At 41.7% G+C, this 13577-nt stretch overlaps 1 protein-coding gene across 1 annotated transcript in view; it reads right to left on the bottom strand.

Annotated features, from left to right (window-relative positions):
- Positions 1–13266, bottom strand: part of LOC133423002 (gamma-aminobutyric acid receptor subunit rho-3-like) — a 35340-nt gene extending 22074 nt beyond the window's left edge. The window contains exons 1-2 of the mRNA XM_061713087.1: positions 13028–13266; positions 6957–7069 (exon numbers count right to left, since the gene is read on the bottom strand). Of these exons, the coding sequence (XP_061569071.1) occupies positions 6957–7069; positions 13028–13164 (250 nt within the window). The 5' untranslated portion in view covers positions 13165–13266. The remainder of the gene's footprint in view (positions 1–6956; positions 7070–13027) is intronic.
- Between the last annotated feature and the right edge of the window lie 311 nt (positions 13267–13577).

Genomic DNA, 13577 nt, shown 5'->3' with positions numbered 1-13577 from the left:
GTCAGTTGGTTGTCCCTCAGCATCGTCCCAGCTATGACTGTTGCCTCAGCAATCAGATGGGCATAAGTCCTCAGGATTTCAGCAAAACAACAAATACAACTACCAAGTAAAGCAATGATTTGAGTCCTTTTGTTCAATTTTCAAAGAATAAGTCACTATTGTAACTGCAGCCATCTACACCGTTTACATCCAGATTACGTCACTGGTTTCTAGTTTTGGTGCCCAGAGACTCACTCTCCAAGGACTTTTGGGTAAGGTTAATGAACTCCAACAGATGATGGCTGGACATAAGTGCAAAAAAGTTTACTTTGTCTGTCTAGATGTCTGACAGCTCTCTCTATCTTCAAGAAGATCTTTGATGGTTTTGATGGTCTGTGCTCACATTTTCTTAGTGCCATATTCCTTCAAAAGTTCCCCTGCAAGTGTCACTCTGGGCATGATGTCATTGTCCTGTAGTTAAAGGTTGAAGACAGAAATTAGACACCAAGGGCGGCATGGTGATAAAAGAACCCCAGCCGAAACTGTTCGTCCATAACAAGCTATGTATCGCCTCCTTTTTGATGACTTAGATCCAAAAATAAAAAGGTTTTACAGGAAAAAAAACAGTAGCAGGACGAAACTGTGCAATGAATCAACTCTTCATCAGAATAATTTCAAGTAAAGACAAGGTCAGAGGTCAAACTCTCTGCAGTTTTTGTACGTCTGACTCAACCCAACAGCTTGAAATAACACACTGACGCAATGAGTTTTCTGCCAACACATACTTGTCCTGATTTACGAAACCTTGACAAAAATATGCATGACACTGTTACGGAAAGTTTCCTACTATGGGCTTTTTAAAGTGTATGTTGTATCTGTACATCACATCTGTCCTTCAGAAAGCTTCCTCATGCGGTTCAGGAGCAGTTCACCTCTGAATGGGTGCCCACTTCTCATACTTTGTCCGTGACTCAAACACATCTGGTTATGGTTGCTCCAGCTGTGGTCTGTTTCTGTGGCTGGAAGAACAACTGAGTTTTATAAGGAGGATTAAGAATGGATATCATCTCCCTGTGCCAAAGCCCGAAGGAGAAAGAAGCAGATGGTGTGAAACAACGGCGGTATCCACTTCTAAGAGTCCAACGTTTACAGCCAAGTGCACCAGAGAGATGCAACTGTCACACAAAAATGCTGTAAGATCCCAAAACTGTGGATCTGGGAAAGTCAAAACCCCCGCAAAGTGAGAAGATATGAGTAGTGGAACTTATTAAGTAGAGGCAAACTTTCATGAAAGAAGGAATGACACAGGGAACTGAGAGGTCTTCATGACTCATTTTTGTCTCTGTTGGGCTCATTATAATAATTTCTGCTTCAGGTTTGTTCTTTGGAAGTGACTCATGTGAGGAGGTTACGTCAGAGTTTCTCCTGAGAGGACAGTTTTCTATTAAATGACTTTCAAAAACAGGCTAAAACAGTCTTATTACAGGATATTCTTATTCTTAAATTAACTGTTTCCACCGCAGGACACTTTCACAAACTGATGAAAACGCAGTATTTTCAGTGTTTTCATTGTGTGATGAAATTTCTGCAAAAAAATGGCAGATTTTGAGGGTTTTTGACATTTATAGGGGTCAAATCGACAAAGATTGTGAAATTTGGCCCCTTTAAGGCGGAAAGGCAATTGTAAACTGTTGGATAGCCAATTTCAAAATCTCTCTGATTTTATATACCTTCACCCTTCACGACCAATCCTACAGCTCTGAGCGGTCCGGGAATGCCATCATTAATTTAAACCTCTTGGTTTAAGTGAAAATAACCTTCTGACGAACCGAGAGCCACATTTCTCTTAGCTGGATCCTTCAAAAATGGCGTGTAACTAAAACAATGATCCCTGAACGACGCTGACGTAAAGAGATAATATGTTTTGTGGGTTACACATCTCACCTCTCTGACTGTTGGCCAACTTTCAGCTGCCCTTCGTGCTCTCCACGCCCCTCCGTTGGGTTGGGCCGGCTGGTCATTTGACCCCCGAGCCATACCATACCCTGCTAGAAATACCTGGGGGACTGCCACGGGTCGCTTCAGGGAACTCAAGTTTTACTTTGTCTGGAAAACATTTTGTGTCTTACTTTAGAGGCTAAAAAATCCAGATCACCATTATTGGGAATATTATTCTCAGTTTTCTCAGCCACGTATCCGACAATATGAAATGGTGATTCAATAAAGTTCATTTTGTCCATGGCTTTACAATTTTATTTGCTGATTCTGTTCGTCGGACGAGAATATTTAGGTTTTTTAAATACCTGACATGTTTCAACGATTACAGCCACCTTCATCAGAGTCCAAATGAAGACTCTGATGAAGCATACATGTAAGTAATCGCCGAAACATGTCAAGTATTTAAAAATCCTAAATATTCTTGTCCGTTAAAAAGAATCAGCAAATTGAATCTGAAATGGTGTTTGACACCTGAAGCTCGGGCTGAGTGAGGTCACACAGCAGCCCTCCCTTTGAGGATCCGGGAGGGTTTGGATTCCTCAGCTGGGTCAAACATGCGTAAACACGGCAGATACAGTATCATCTTAGGGGGACTTTTCCACGTATGAAATTATAGCGCGAGGAAATGCCACAGGTCCGTCAAGCAGACACAGGAGACTTCATCGTCCCCACCCTGCAGGGCAGGAAGACCACAGAGACGCCAGACAGACGGAGGAGATGGAGGAGATGGACGGAGCCGTGATGGCAGCCAGGCTGAGGGTTGTCGTGGGATCAAAAGAAAGAAAAACCCTAAATGTTATAAAGGAGAAGAGAGCAGTTTAAGATGGATGAGGCTGGATTGCTGGTAGAATAAAAGGAAGAGACTGTCATCACAGAAAAACGACAGCATTGTCCTCAGATCAAAAACTGTGAGACACGTTTACGTTTTGGTGTCTTCAGCCTCTTAAAGTCTCTTAAATAACGAGGGAGGAAAGAAGTCTGGAGGATGTGAGTCCTGACTCTTACGGGCAGTCGTTTCCTGGTAGTTCGTCCTTCAACAAGTAAAAAAGCTCTTTGTTCATCTCTCTTGACTTACAGAGATCCGATGCAGCAAGCGCCAGCTGTAAAACTGAAATATATACAAAGTATAATGCTGCACAAAATAATGTGGAACAACCTTCATTTTTTACTTTAACTCTTTTTTTTTTTTTTTTTTTAACAATATCTTTATTGTTTTTTCATTTACAAACAGAATATTACAATAAAAGGACATTTCACATCTAGTTCTGACTTAACAGTTTTAACCCCCCCCCCCCCCCCCCATCCCATCCCACCCCACATCCCTTCTCTCTTTACATATTTCTTGTTATACAATCATAAGTTGGTACCTAATACTAGTACCAAATAACAACACAGTCCAGTGGTACCTCTAGGAAATTAAAGATATACATAACCTAAACAAAATAATCAAAAACTTACTTTAACTCTTTATTAGAGAAATAAAAGCATTCTTTCTGTTCTACGTTGGCACTTTTAAAGGTTTTTAATACAACTGAGTTCCTAATAAAGCTAAAAACTTGGAGTCAGTTTTGTTCGATTGTGAAACAAGTCTGACATGTCACTAAAAAGAGGCCAGTCATGAATTACGGTTATGCGTTGGACCCCTCTGACAAAATCTGATTTTATAACTGCAACATAATCTGATCATATCACAGCTCAAACAAATGAAAGACAGCATATTTCCTGTGATTTTGGCTCCATTTGCACAAACCTCTCGGAAAAACGTCACTGAAGACGATACTGCGCCAAGTCATTCGATGAGGACTTTATATTTCACTGCTCGAGGAAATGGATGCTGTATTTCATGCTCAAGGTCATAGCCGTTGGAGACTCTGGCACCGCAGGAAAATCGTCACATTTTACTGCAGGTCATCAGTACACAGAAACATTTCTACAAGACGGAGCGATATAAACAGTACTCGAGTTGAGGGGGGATGAGGGGGGACGGCATCCCCCCTGAAATAAAAATGGTCAAAATCACGTATACGTGAATAACGTGATCCTTCCACGCGCTACGTTCGGCCGGAGAAGCCCCACCCTGTCTGGTGAAAAGATGCGGCCTGCTCACTCCTCAGGTTAAGGAGGAGACCTGAGCTCAGTGCAGGGCCCTCCCGGGGTTGGTAGAGGATGGCAATGCCCAGGACTGTCAGTAGGTAGGAGCACGGGGTGGTAAAAATGGGAAAAAAAACCGGGATAAAAATATAAAAAAAAAAAAAGAAAAACAACACCAGAAAAATAACTTATCTGACAATTTTCACCTGTTTCAAGTAAATTTTCACTTGAAATAAGTAGGAAAAGACAAGGGACAAGATTTAACTTCTTATTAAAAGCAAAAAACTTTTGTTTCACTGGCAGATTTTTCTACTTATTTCAAGTGAAAATCTACTTGAAACAGGTGAAAATTGTTGTTTTTTTCCAGTAATGAGTCTTGTTTTAAGTGTAATGAGATTTCTTTACTAAAATGAGACATTTTAACTAGAAATAAGACAAATATTCTTGTTAAGATTTTGAGTTTTTGCAGTGATCCATTTTACTTATCCTGTGAAGGACAGAGTCATATTGATAAGTTCAGAAAACTGTTTTTTATTTTTGTGTTTTGATGTATTTGATGTAAGCCCAGTGGATATTTAAAGCTTACAGAAGGCTGCATTTAACTGCTGCTGTGTCATTCCTGCAGTATTTCTGCAGGTGTTTTGGTCAGTGCTATTATTTGTAATATATTATATTATTTGTAATCAGCACAAATTATCTGTCCCCAAATGATAAAATCCACCATCCCCCCTGATTTTCTTTTACAACTCGAGTACTGGATATAACCTGTTTTAACCGACCTGCTGATTAATAACCACGAGACTCGAGCAAGTTGAGAAGTTTAACTCATTCTGTTATCTGGCCAGTTTTAGACATGGAGGCTTTGGTTCATATCAATAAAAACACTAAAGACCTTTCTCTGCTCTCTGAAAAAAGCTGTGGCATCCTTTCAAAGCAGTAAAGTTGTACATTTTGCAATATTAATTTAAATCAATCCTGATTGGCACAGATATTCAAAGGGATCTTTCTCCGCCCGTTGGCCAGTTCTCCACCAAGTTTCATCAAACTCAGCTTTTCTCTAATGTTCAAAAACACTCAAACAGGAGTGACCACACGCTTCCGCCTCCTCCGGCGTCGGTCGGTGAAGCTTTTAAAAGCGTCTCCTAACCGGAGCATTTCAGCAAACCTCGGAAGGAGGATGTAAACTTCAGCCTACGCTGTCGCAGGTCTGTGATTGGACGGCTCGCCATCCACCCCAGCGGTAATTATGCTCCTCCGAACATGTGTCAGGCACTAACGACCTCCAGCACAAAGGCCGCAGCCAGATTGCATGTTTGTTAAAGGGTAAAAGATGGTTGGATGTGTGAAGATAATTCAATAAAAAACATCCCAGAAATTCAAGTATTTATACATGAAATTAAGCAGGAAAAAAATTAAGACGTTTCTACTAATGAGAGGCTCCTAGTCGGTCCGTCCATCGAGTCGAGGGAGCTACAACCGAAGCAGAGATGCTCTTCCAGAACGATATCATCTGTCTGCTCTGGTCCCTTAAATACCCCTTAAGGGTAAATGTCCCTTAACGATCATATATTAACAGATCTACGACTTTTATCCCGTTGAGAGCATTCAGATGCACGGTTATAACGTAAATCCCCGGCGCGTGTCGTGGACAGAGGTGTCAAAAGTATTCACATTCATTACTCAGGTAGATGTATAGATACTAAAGTTTAAAAATACTCCTGTAGAAGTTGAAGTATCAACTCAAGTTTTTTACTCAAGTAAAAGTATAAAAGTACTGGTTTCAAAACTACTTAAAGTATAAAAGTAAAAGTAATGTAAGGGGGAAAAAAGCCATTAAGGACAAAAGCCATTGAAAATGAATGCATCTTAGTATAATGCAAATATATTAAAGAACCATATATGTGTACTATTGAGCATTAACTTGTGTTTCAGAGAGCAGGAGATATGATGACTAGTTGCCTATAAGTATTGTAATGGTGCAAAAAGTCAAACTTCAGAGGCATGTTATCATTTATCCTAACCTTTATTGGAATGTACATCCAAGTTTAGTTGCAGGAATCTGATGTAAGAACAAAACTGGACAAGAACATCTGAAACAACCACAACCAAATTCACTCTATCCGGATGGAGCAATTTAACTGGATATTTTTTGTTTTAAAGGCCGAAATGAAATAGAGTAACGAGGCTGTTTTTAAAATGTAAGGAGTAAAAAGTACAGATAATTGCGTGAAAATGTAAGGAGTAAAAGTAAAAAGTCGTCTGAAAAAAAATTACTCCAGTGAAGAATAGATAACCAAAATGTCTACTTAAGTAAGGTAACGAAGTATTTGTACTTCGTTACTTGACACCTCTGGTCGTGGAGGTATCTTGTGTCTGCATGACTGCACTGTCGTGCGTCTGACGCCGATGATGATCATCAGAAACAGTAGTTTGTTTCCCTCCATCTGCTCCAAACCTGCCATATAATCCAGATTAATGCACACGACCCCCCCTGTAACCTGACTCACGCAGTACACAAGCAACACGCCCGCTGCAGGACAAAAACACGCCCAGCAGCTCACAATCACATTTGAGCGAGCCCAGCGAGCCACAAAGCATTGCAATCTGGGTCAGTGGTGGTGAGTTTTTGGATCGACACATCCGTTGTCTGGGTGACCCAGTGCCCATCATCACACTGTAGATGTTCTCCGCTGGATGATGTGAGTGGATTAAAGCATGTGGGCTCAGCTACAAGTCCAGCAGAGGCTTTGTCTGTTAAACGACGAGTGTGTGTTCGCGTGTGTGTGTGTGTGTGTGTGTGTGTGTGTGTGTGAGAGTGTGTGTGTGTGTGTGTGTGTGTGTGTGTGTGTGTGTGTGTGTGTGTGTGTGTGTGTGTGTGTGTTTCTGACCTCCGAAGCCTGGCCTCATGGCGAAGTCGTGCTCCTCGATCCTCAGGAGCTGCTCACTCTTTATCAGCAGTGATTTGGTGGCATCCTGCCGCTTCAGCTTGTAGTCGATTCGTCTACAGAGACAACAAAGGCAGGAATGGTTAAACCACAATCAAAGGTGTGTTGCGGCTCCTCTGAACAAACAAAAGCTTGTGCATATGTCAGCGCACGTCGTGCACGGCTTGTGCTGCAGAGACACAACAAGCAGCTGCATGGAGGGGATTTCTTTCAAGAAATGCCCATCATCAAGTTCAAACAGGCCGGCCTGAGACTGAGCAGCAGTAATCGCTTTTACAAGTTTTATTTGAACCTTTGATTTCAAAGTGAAGCTTTTTAAAACATCATGCGGGTTGAATGTTTGTAATGATGGAAGTGAAAGACAGTGCCAGGTGTGCATGCTGAGGACGCAGGTGCAAACAGGTTTTAACTTACTAAAAGATAGACTTGTAGTTCTCAAGACCACGTTTTTGTGGTCCTCTTGTCTTGGTCTCGGATCATTGAGATGCCGTTGCACACCAGGGTGACAGAAACTGGTGATCAGCAGTTCTTCCTCTTGTACAGTTTTGTAAATTATTTGTATTTTGCATTTGTTTTAATGTTTTGGTGCATATGCATGTGTGTCTGTATTTAATTACAGTTTTGTGTTTAAATGGCCTTGTTTGAATAAATATATGAATAATATTTGCATATCGTTTTGATTGATTAAGCATCAGGTCCATTTCAGTGATATACGGTGTAATCTGATTACTATCATGGTAGATAATGCAATTTCAAGTCGATAATTGTATCTTTAATATTTAAAATTCAGGTTTCATCTGCAAATTAAGTCCAATGTAAATCAGTAACATTTACTATTCATGACTTTTCTGAGGTGGAGGGGGGTGTTGGAGCTGGTTATTCTGCTAGAGGACTTTGGGACTAGTTAGTAGTCGTGTCAATCCTTAAAAACACTGGAGTCAATCCTCCAATAGTGTAGAAATAGCGGTAGTGCAGTCGCCACACATATCTGATCTCAGCTGATGGATGAAAACATTTATAGTGAGTTCAACATCATCATCCACTTCTCTGTGTTATTGAGCTGCAGTTGAATACAAGCTCATATGGAAACTAGCTGAACCAGGATGATGTTCTACAATCACGCAGGATCAGGAAATAACTAAGTTTTTTTGGTCTCGGTCTGGAGCTGAACTATTCTTGGTCTTCACTTGGTCTTGGTCTTAGTAGTGTCTTGGTCTCGGTTTAGTTGGTCTCGACTACAAGTCTACTAAAGGAAGAGCCGGCAGCAACATCGGCCGAGGAAAAGATAAGAAATAATCACAACGAACTGAAACTGCAGGAGTTCAGCTGTAATAGTGAACAGTTTCATCCCAGCAGCATCTCCCGGCGGAACCACAACTAGATCCTGTGTTTGTTTGCTCGTGCCCACACATGCTGCTATTCAGTGGTCACACATGGCGGTGGTTTGACTGCAACTTGGACTCGAAGAAACAATACGATTTGTTCAAAACCTGGATGAAAAGAATGGATTAGTCCACACGGGAACCAGGGTTTATCCACACAGAGAGATAGGAATCTTTTCCCTTCTGCTTTGTGGGTTTCACTCAGGTTTTATTTCCTCGTGGTGACCTCAACATGTCCTCACTCCAGATGTGTGACGTGCTGGATCATCAGACGTCAGCCGGCTTTGTGACAGCGGCTTTACGTGAAGTATCATGGGATGCATCTCCCAGCAGCCGGTACCCTGACTGTGTTATGGATCTCCCTCCCAAGGACACCCATGCACGGTGGAGGAGGTGTAGTGGTGTGAGCTGCTACCACAATGGAGACAGTTTAGCTGTTATTACATGATACAAGTTGATGCAATTTCCTGAAGTCTTAATGACATGTTGGTATACAGGTTTCTAGGTGGCGGGGTTTTTAGGGGGCAGCGTTTCCCCTCAGCCCCTCCTCTCTCCCATGTGAGTTGTGCCTATTTTGGAAATCCATCTTCCAGCTTTGTGCGATTGCGGCATGAGGTGAAGTTGGACAGAGATTTACGTGGAGAAGCTACATAACGACGGAGCGATTTACATAGGTTGGCCGCCGATGCATGAAACCACTCCCACAACTGACTCCGCCGGCCAGAGCTTCCACCATTTTTTCGTAGCGGTGTATCGCGTCATTCAGGCAGCCAATCAGCACAGAGCCTCATTATCATAGCCTCCCCGCCCCTCAGAATCCTGCATAGATAATGAGGTTAGAGAATGGGAAGATAAAGACATGGTTTAGAGGCTGAATTTCTAATTTATTTAGCAAAAAAAATCAAAAGCTTGTTTTTAAGACATTCAAGGCCTGTTTAAAATAGGTATTAGATGCCATAATAGGTCCCCTTTAAATATTTTTCATTAGTAAAGAAAATTTGACATTTGCTATTTTTCTGTATCAATCATTGCTTTGAAAATCAAAAATATTCCTATAAAACATCATGGATCAATAGAATATTATATTTTATTTCAAATTAGATGCTGCACGTCACCCCTCATTGCAAAACATAAATTACCAATTCTAACTCTAATAACTATTTATGGCATTATCATGATATATTGTTTCATATTATTATATTAAGTTATGAAATCACATGGGATGTTAAACTATAGTATTATATTGTTATATATAATAATATGGTGATATAATTTGGTTATATGTTATAATATTGTATAAAAATTATGTTATATTAGCATATTACTATATTTATTATGCTATATTTATATAATATCATGCTACACCACTCTATATGCTAATTATTTATTTGTTTATTCTCGAATTAATATTCTCAATTTATGTATCTATTTTCATCATCTTATTTACACTCACACACGGCACGCACACACACACACACACACACATACTGATGTTTGTCTATTGTTGTTGTTTGCACTGTATGTTAATAAAAAAAAAAAAATAAATTAGATGCTGCATGTTATACTTGTAAAGCACAATCAACTCCCTGACTGACACGATTTTCGTCGATTTGGTCTTTTGCAAAAGAAGAAACGGTTAGGATGGTGACCTGTCTCTACCGCCAACAACAACCACTTCTGTTTTGTTATAAAAGCGCATAGTTTTATGACCCCATTAATGGATCACATCACAAACAAACGATCAAAATGGGAAATCACATCTTATGGGAAATGCAATTACACTTACACGTCATTTCCACATGAAAAAAACAGACTTTGTTTATATTTATTGGCCAAATTCAACAAATGGACAAAATGAGAAGATGCAGCTGGAAAAAAGATGAAGAAAATCTGCAAGAAACCTCATCTTCACCCCAAAGTCTTGTTTAGAAAAGGACATGAACAATAAAAGAGGAATTACAATATGAGCAAGGGGGTCGGCAGCTACTCTTCATCACATAAGATCTTCAACTTGGTCCAAATTACATTCGTGTTCTGAACAGCCAGGACAAAGCAGAGGTTTTAGTTATTGGTCCTGAAGGCAAGAGAGAGAAACCTTTACCAAAATTGAATGATTTGAAAGCCTCACAGTGCGTGAGAAACCTGGGCGTCCTTTTTGATTCTGAGCTTAATTTTATTCCACACATCAGAAACACCACAAAGTTAGGTTTTTACCATCTTAAGGCCTGGATAGTTGGGGGTCCTGCTGTCCTGGCCTGGATAGTTGGGGGTCCTGCTCCAGGTCTGGATAGTTGGGGGTCCTGCTGTCCTGGTCTGGATAGTTGGGGGTCCTGCTGTCCAGGTCTGGATAGTTGGGGGTCCTGCTCCAGGTCTGGATAGTTTGGGGTCCTGCTGTCCAGGTCTGGATAGTTGGGGGTCCTGCTGTCCTGGTCTGGATAGTTGGGGGCCCTGCTCCAGGTCTGGATAGTTGGGGGTCCTGCTGTCCAGGTCTGGATAGTTGGGGGTCCTGCTGTCCTGGTCTGGATAGTTGGGGGTCCTGCTGTCCTGGTCTGGATAGTTGGGGGTATGCATCTGAATAGTATGCTGTGTGTGTGTGTGTGTGTGTGTGTGTGTGTGTGTGTGTGTGTGTGTGTGTGTGTGTGTGTGTGTGTGTGTGTGTGTGTGTGTGTGTGTGTGTGTGTGTGTTGTATGAATGAAGGTACGGGGAGTGGGGGGTCGAGGGGGATTGTTTCTTTTCACTTATTAATGTAAAGCACTTTGTGTTGCATTTTACCTGCATGAAAAGTGATGTATAAATAAATAAAGTTAATTACAAATCAGTAATCAAGCAGCTTCCACCATTTGTTTCTCCACGCAGACCTGTTTACAAACAATCACGTGTAATCACTGCCCCGGTAATCTAAGATGCCTCCCGGGAGCCGTTCCGGGAGTCTCCGGTCCGGAGTTTCGCTCCTCGGGGAAACCCAGGACACAACGGGAGCTTTATTCTCCCAGCGCTCAGTGAAACACTTCTGTGTTCCTCTGCTGGCGCCGCTGGACTCTGGAGACGTCGCTGGACTCTGGACGTACAGAACTAAGACTTATCGTTCCAACATTTTTTACGACTGTTGTAAATAACTTGTTGTTTGCAGATTTGCTATCAAAACAAAGTTGACCTTGACCTTGCCAGCTAACTGCTGATTAGAGGAACCAGTCATCTCAAATTTGCTCCGCTTTAATGACGATTTTGTTTCTGCACAACCTGTCACTCAAGCATGTTCCAGAGTCTCACCGTTGCAACACACTCATCATTGATCGATTACAGTCACTAATCAGCTTCCTCAAGAGGCGGTGAAAGAAGACTGAATGAGTTTCTCGTGCGTTATCGTCTTTTCTCTTCTTTATTTTGTGTATCACTTTTGCCGGTTTTGGTGGTAAATATGTTTTATTCTGTTAAAAACTTAAGATCACACGTGTTGTAAGTAAGATCAGTACACCTGCTGAATCATAGGTGAGTGACGGGAAAACGGTATCATTTGTGCAGTTTAATGATGAATAGTGAAGCAAAAATTACAGATAAATAAAAAATCCAAAAGAGAAGATGGAGGAATATCTTCATGGGAAGATAAAAAGCTTAAATCTGCCTCCTGAACGTCGTTCACATTTGCTTTTATGCAACTTTATCGTTGTCACACTGAACAATCACCTTTTTCTTCTCTTGATCAAATGATTTAAAACAAATCAATCATACATGCCTGTCATCCATGAGTCTTTTTCTTCTCGCTTGTTTAGCTTTAGTTGTTGGGATTTTTTAAGTTGTCTTCTGAGTTGTTTTTATTTATTTATTCATTTACCTGAACTGATATAGATGGATGGATGGATGGATGGATGGATGGATGGATGGATGGATGGATGGATGGATGGATGGATGGATGGATGGATGGATGGATGGATGGATGGATTTACAGCTGGCCAGGATATTCTTTGAGCTCATCTCTCACTTCTTTAAAGGTGTTTGACTAAAGTGTTGTAGCAGTGGTGAATAAAAACCTGTTTCAAAGACTCAATGTTTCTTATTAAATGTCATAACGATAGAAATATATAGTTTGTCCCATCAAAAAGAGGATAACAGATCATGGCATAATTAAACTATAGACAAATGAAATGTGCAACCAGTAACTTGTGCAGTAAAATGAAGGTGATTTTGAAAACCCTGCTCACTGTCAGGAGGCCACGTGTGCATACACAGACAGGGAACCTCCTAATTTAAATTTACTTTAAATCTAATTTAAATGCACTTTAAATCGGGTAACCTACATTTAACTTAAGTGAGGCCGTTTACCATGCTTTAAATTTACCCTCACAGTCAGTTTATTTTCCTCTCTAAACCCTCATTGCTCATCAGAAAGCTGCAGAAACTTTTTTTGTGCAGGTTGTTAAAGACTCAACATCTCATCTCTGTTCATCTCTGGTTGCAGTATGACTTGGGACCACATGCAAAATGTACATTTAACTGCCAAATCTAGAGATTAACTTCATGCTTATAGGCTGAACTGGTGCTGAGTGGAAGCGTCTGTCAAGGGTTCGAGGTGACCGTTGATGAGTAAATGTGTGCAGCTTCTCCAGCTCTCTCTCTCTCTGTGTGTGTCTCACCCTCCGAAATTGAACTTGCTGCTCTCCCCGAGGAACACCTCTTTGTGCTTCCTGCGGCCCGGGCTGCGAGTGGCGGTCGCCATGGCAACGAGGCTGGCCGCGGCCAGAGCCAGGCCGATCAGCAGGTCCACCTTCATCTCTCACAGGTGCCAGAGCTGACGCAGCTCCATGGTGCCCGGCGCGCTCCTCCTCCTCCTCCAGGCGTCTGCGGTCAGAGCATCCACGCTGAACATCCCACAGCAGCCAGACGCTCCCTCCAGGATGTGAGCGAGACTCCAGAGAGGGGCAAAGACATGGGGGGGGACCTGGCAGGTTCACATCCCGGCTCCTCGGCCTCCAGCCTCCGAGAACCTTCCTCTTCTCCCTCACCCTCGAATCCGTCTGCTCCGTCTCCGGTTCTGTGGTTCTATCGCTGATTAAAATCGATATGAATCTATTCCTCGTGCTGATAGAGGAATGACACTAATTCCACCCTAATCCTCTTATCTGCTGCCACAGCAATCTTTCACTAACCTACAAACGGTGGCGCACACACCCATCAGCAATCAGG

The sequence above is a fragment of the Cololabis saira genome, chromosome 22 (assembly GCF_033807715.1).
Source record: "Cololabis saira isolate AMF1-May2022 chromosome 22, fColSai1.1, whole genome shotgun sequence".
NCBI classification, from domain to species: domain Eukaryota; kingdom Metazoa; phylum Chordata; class Actinopteri; order Beloniformes; family Belonidae; genus Cololabis; species Cololabis saira.
Note: the sequence above shows the minus strand (reverse complement) of the source record. Positions and strands in the feature narration are given on the sequence as shown.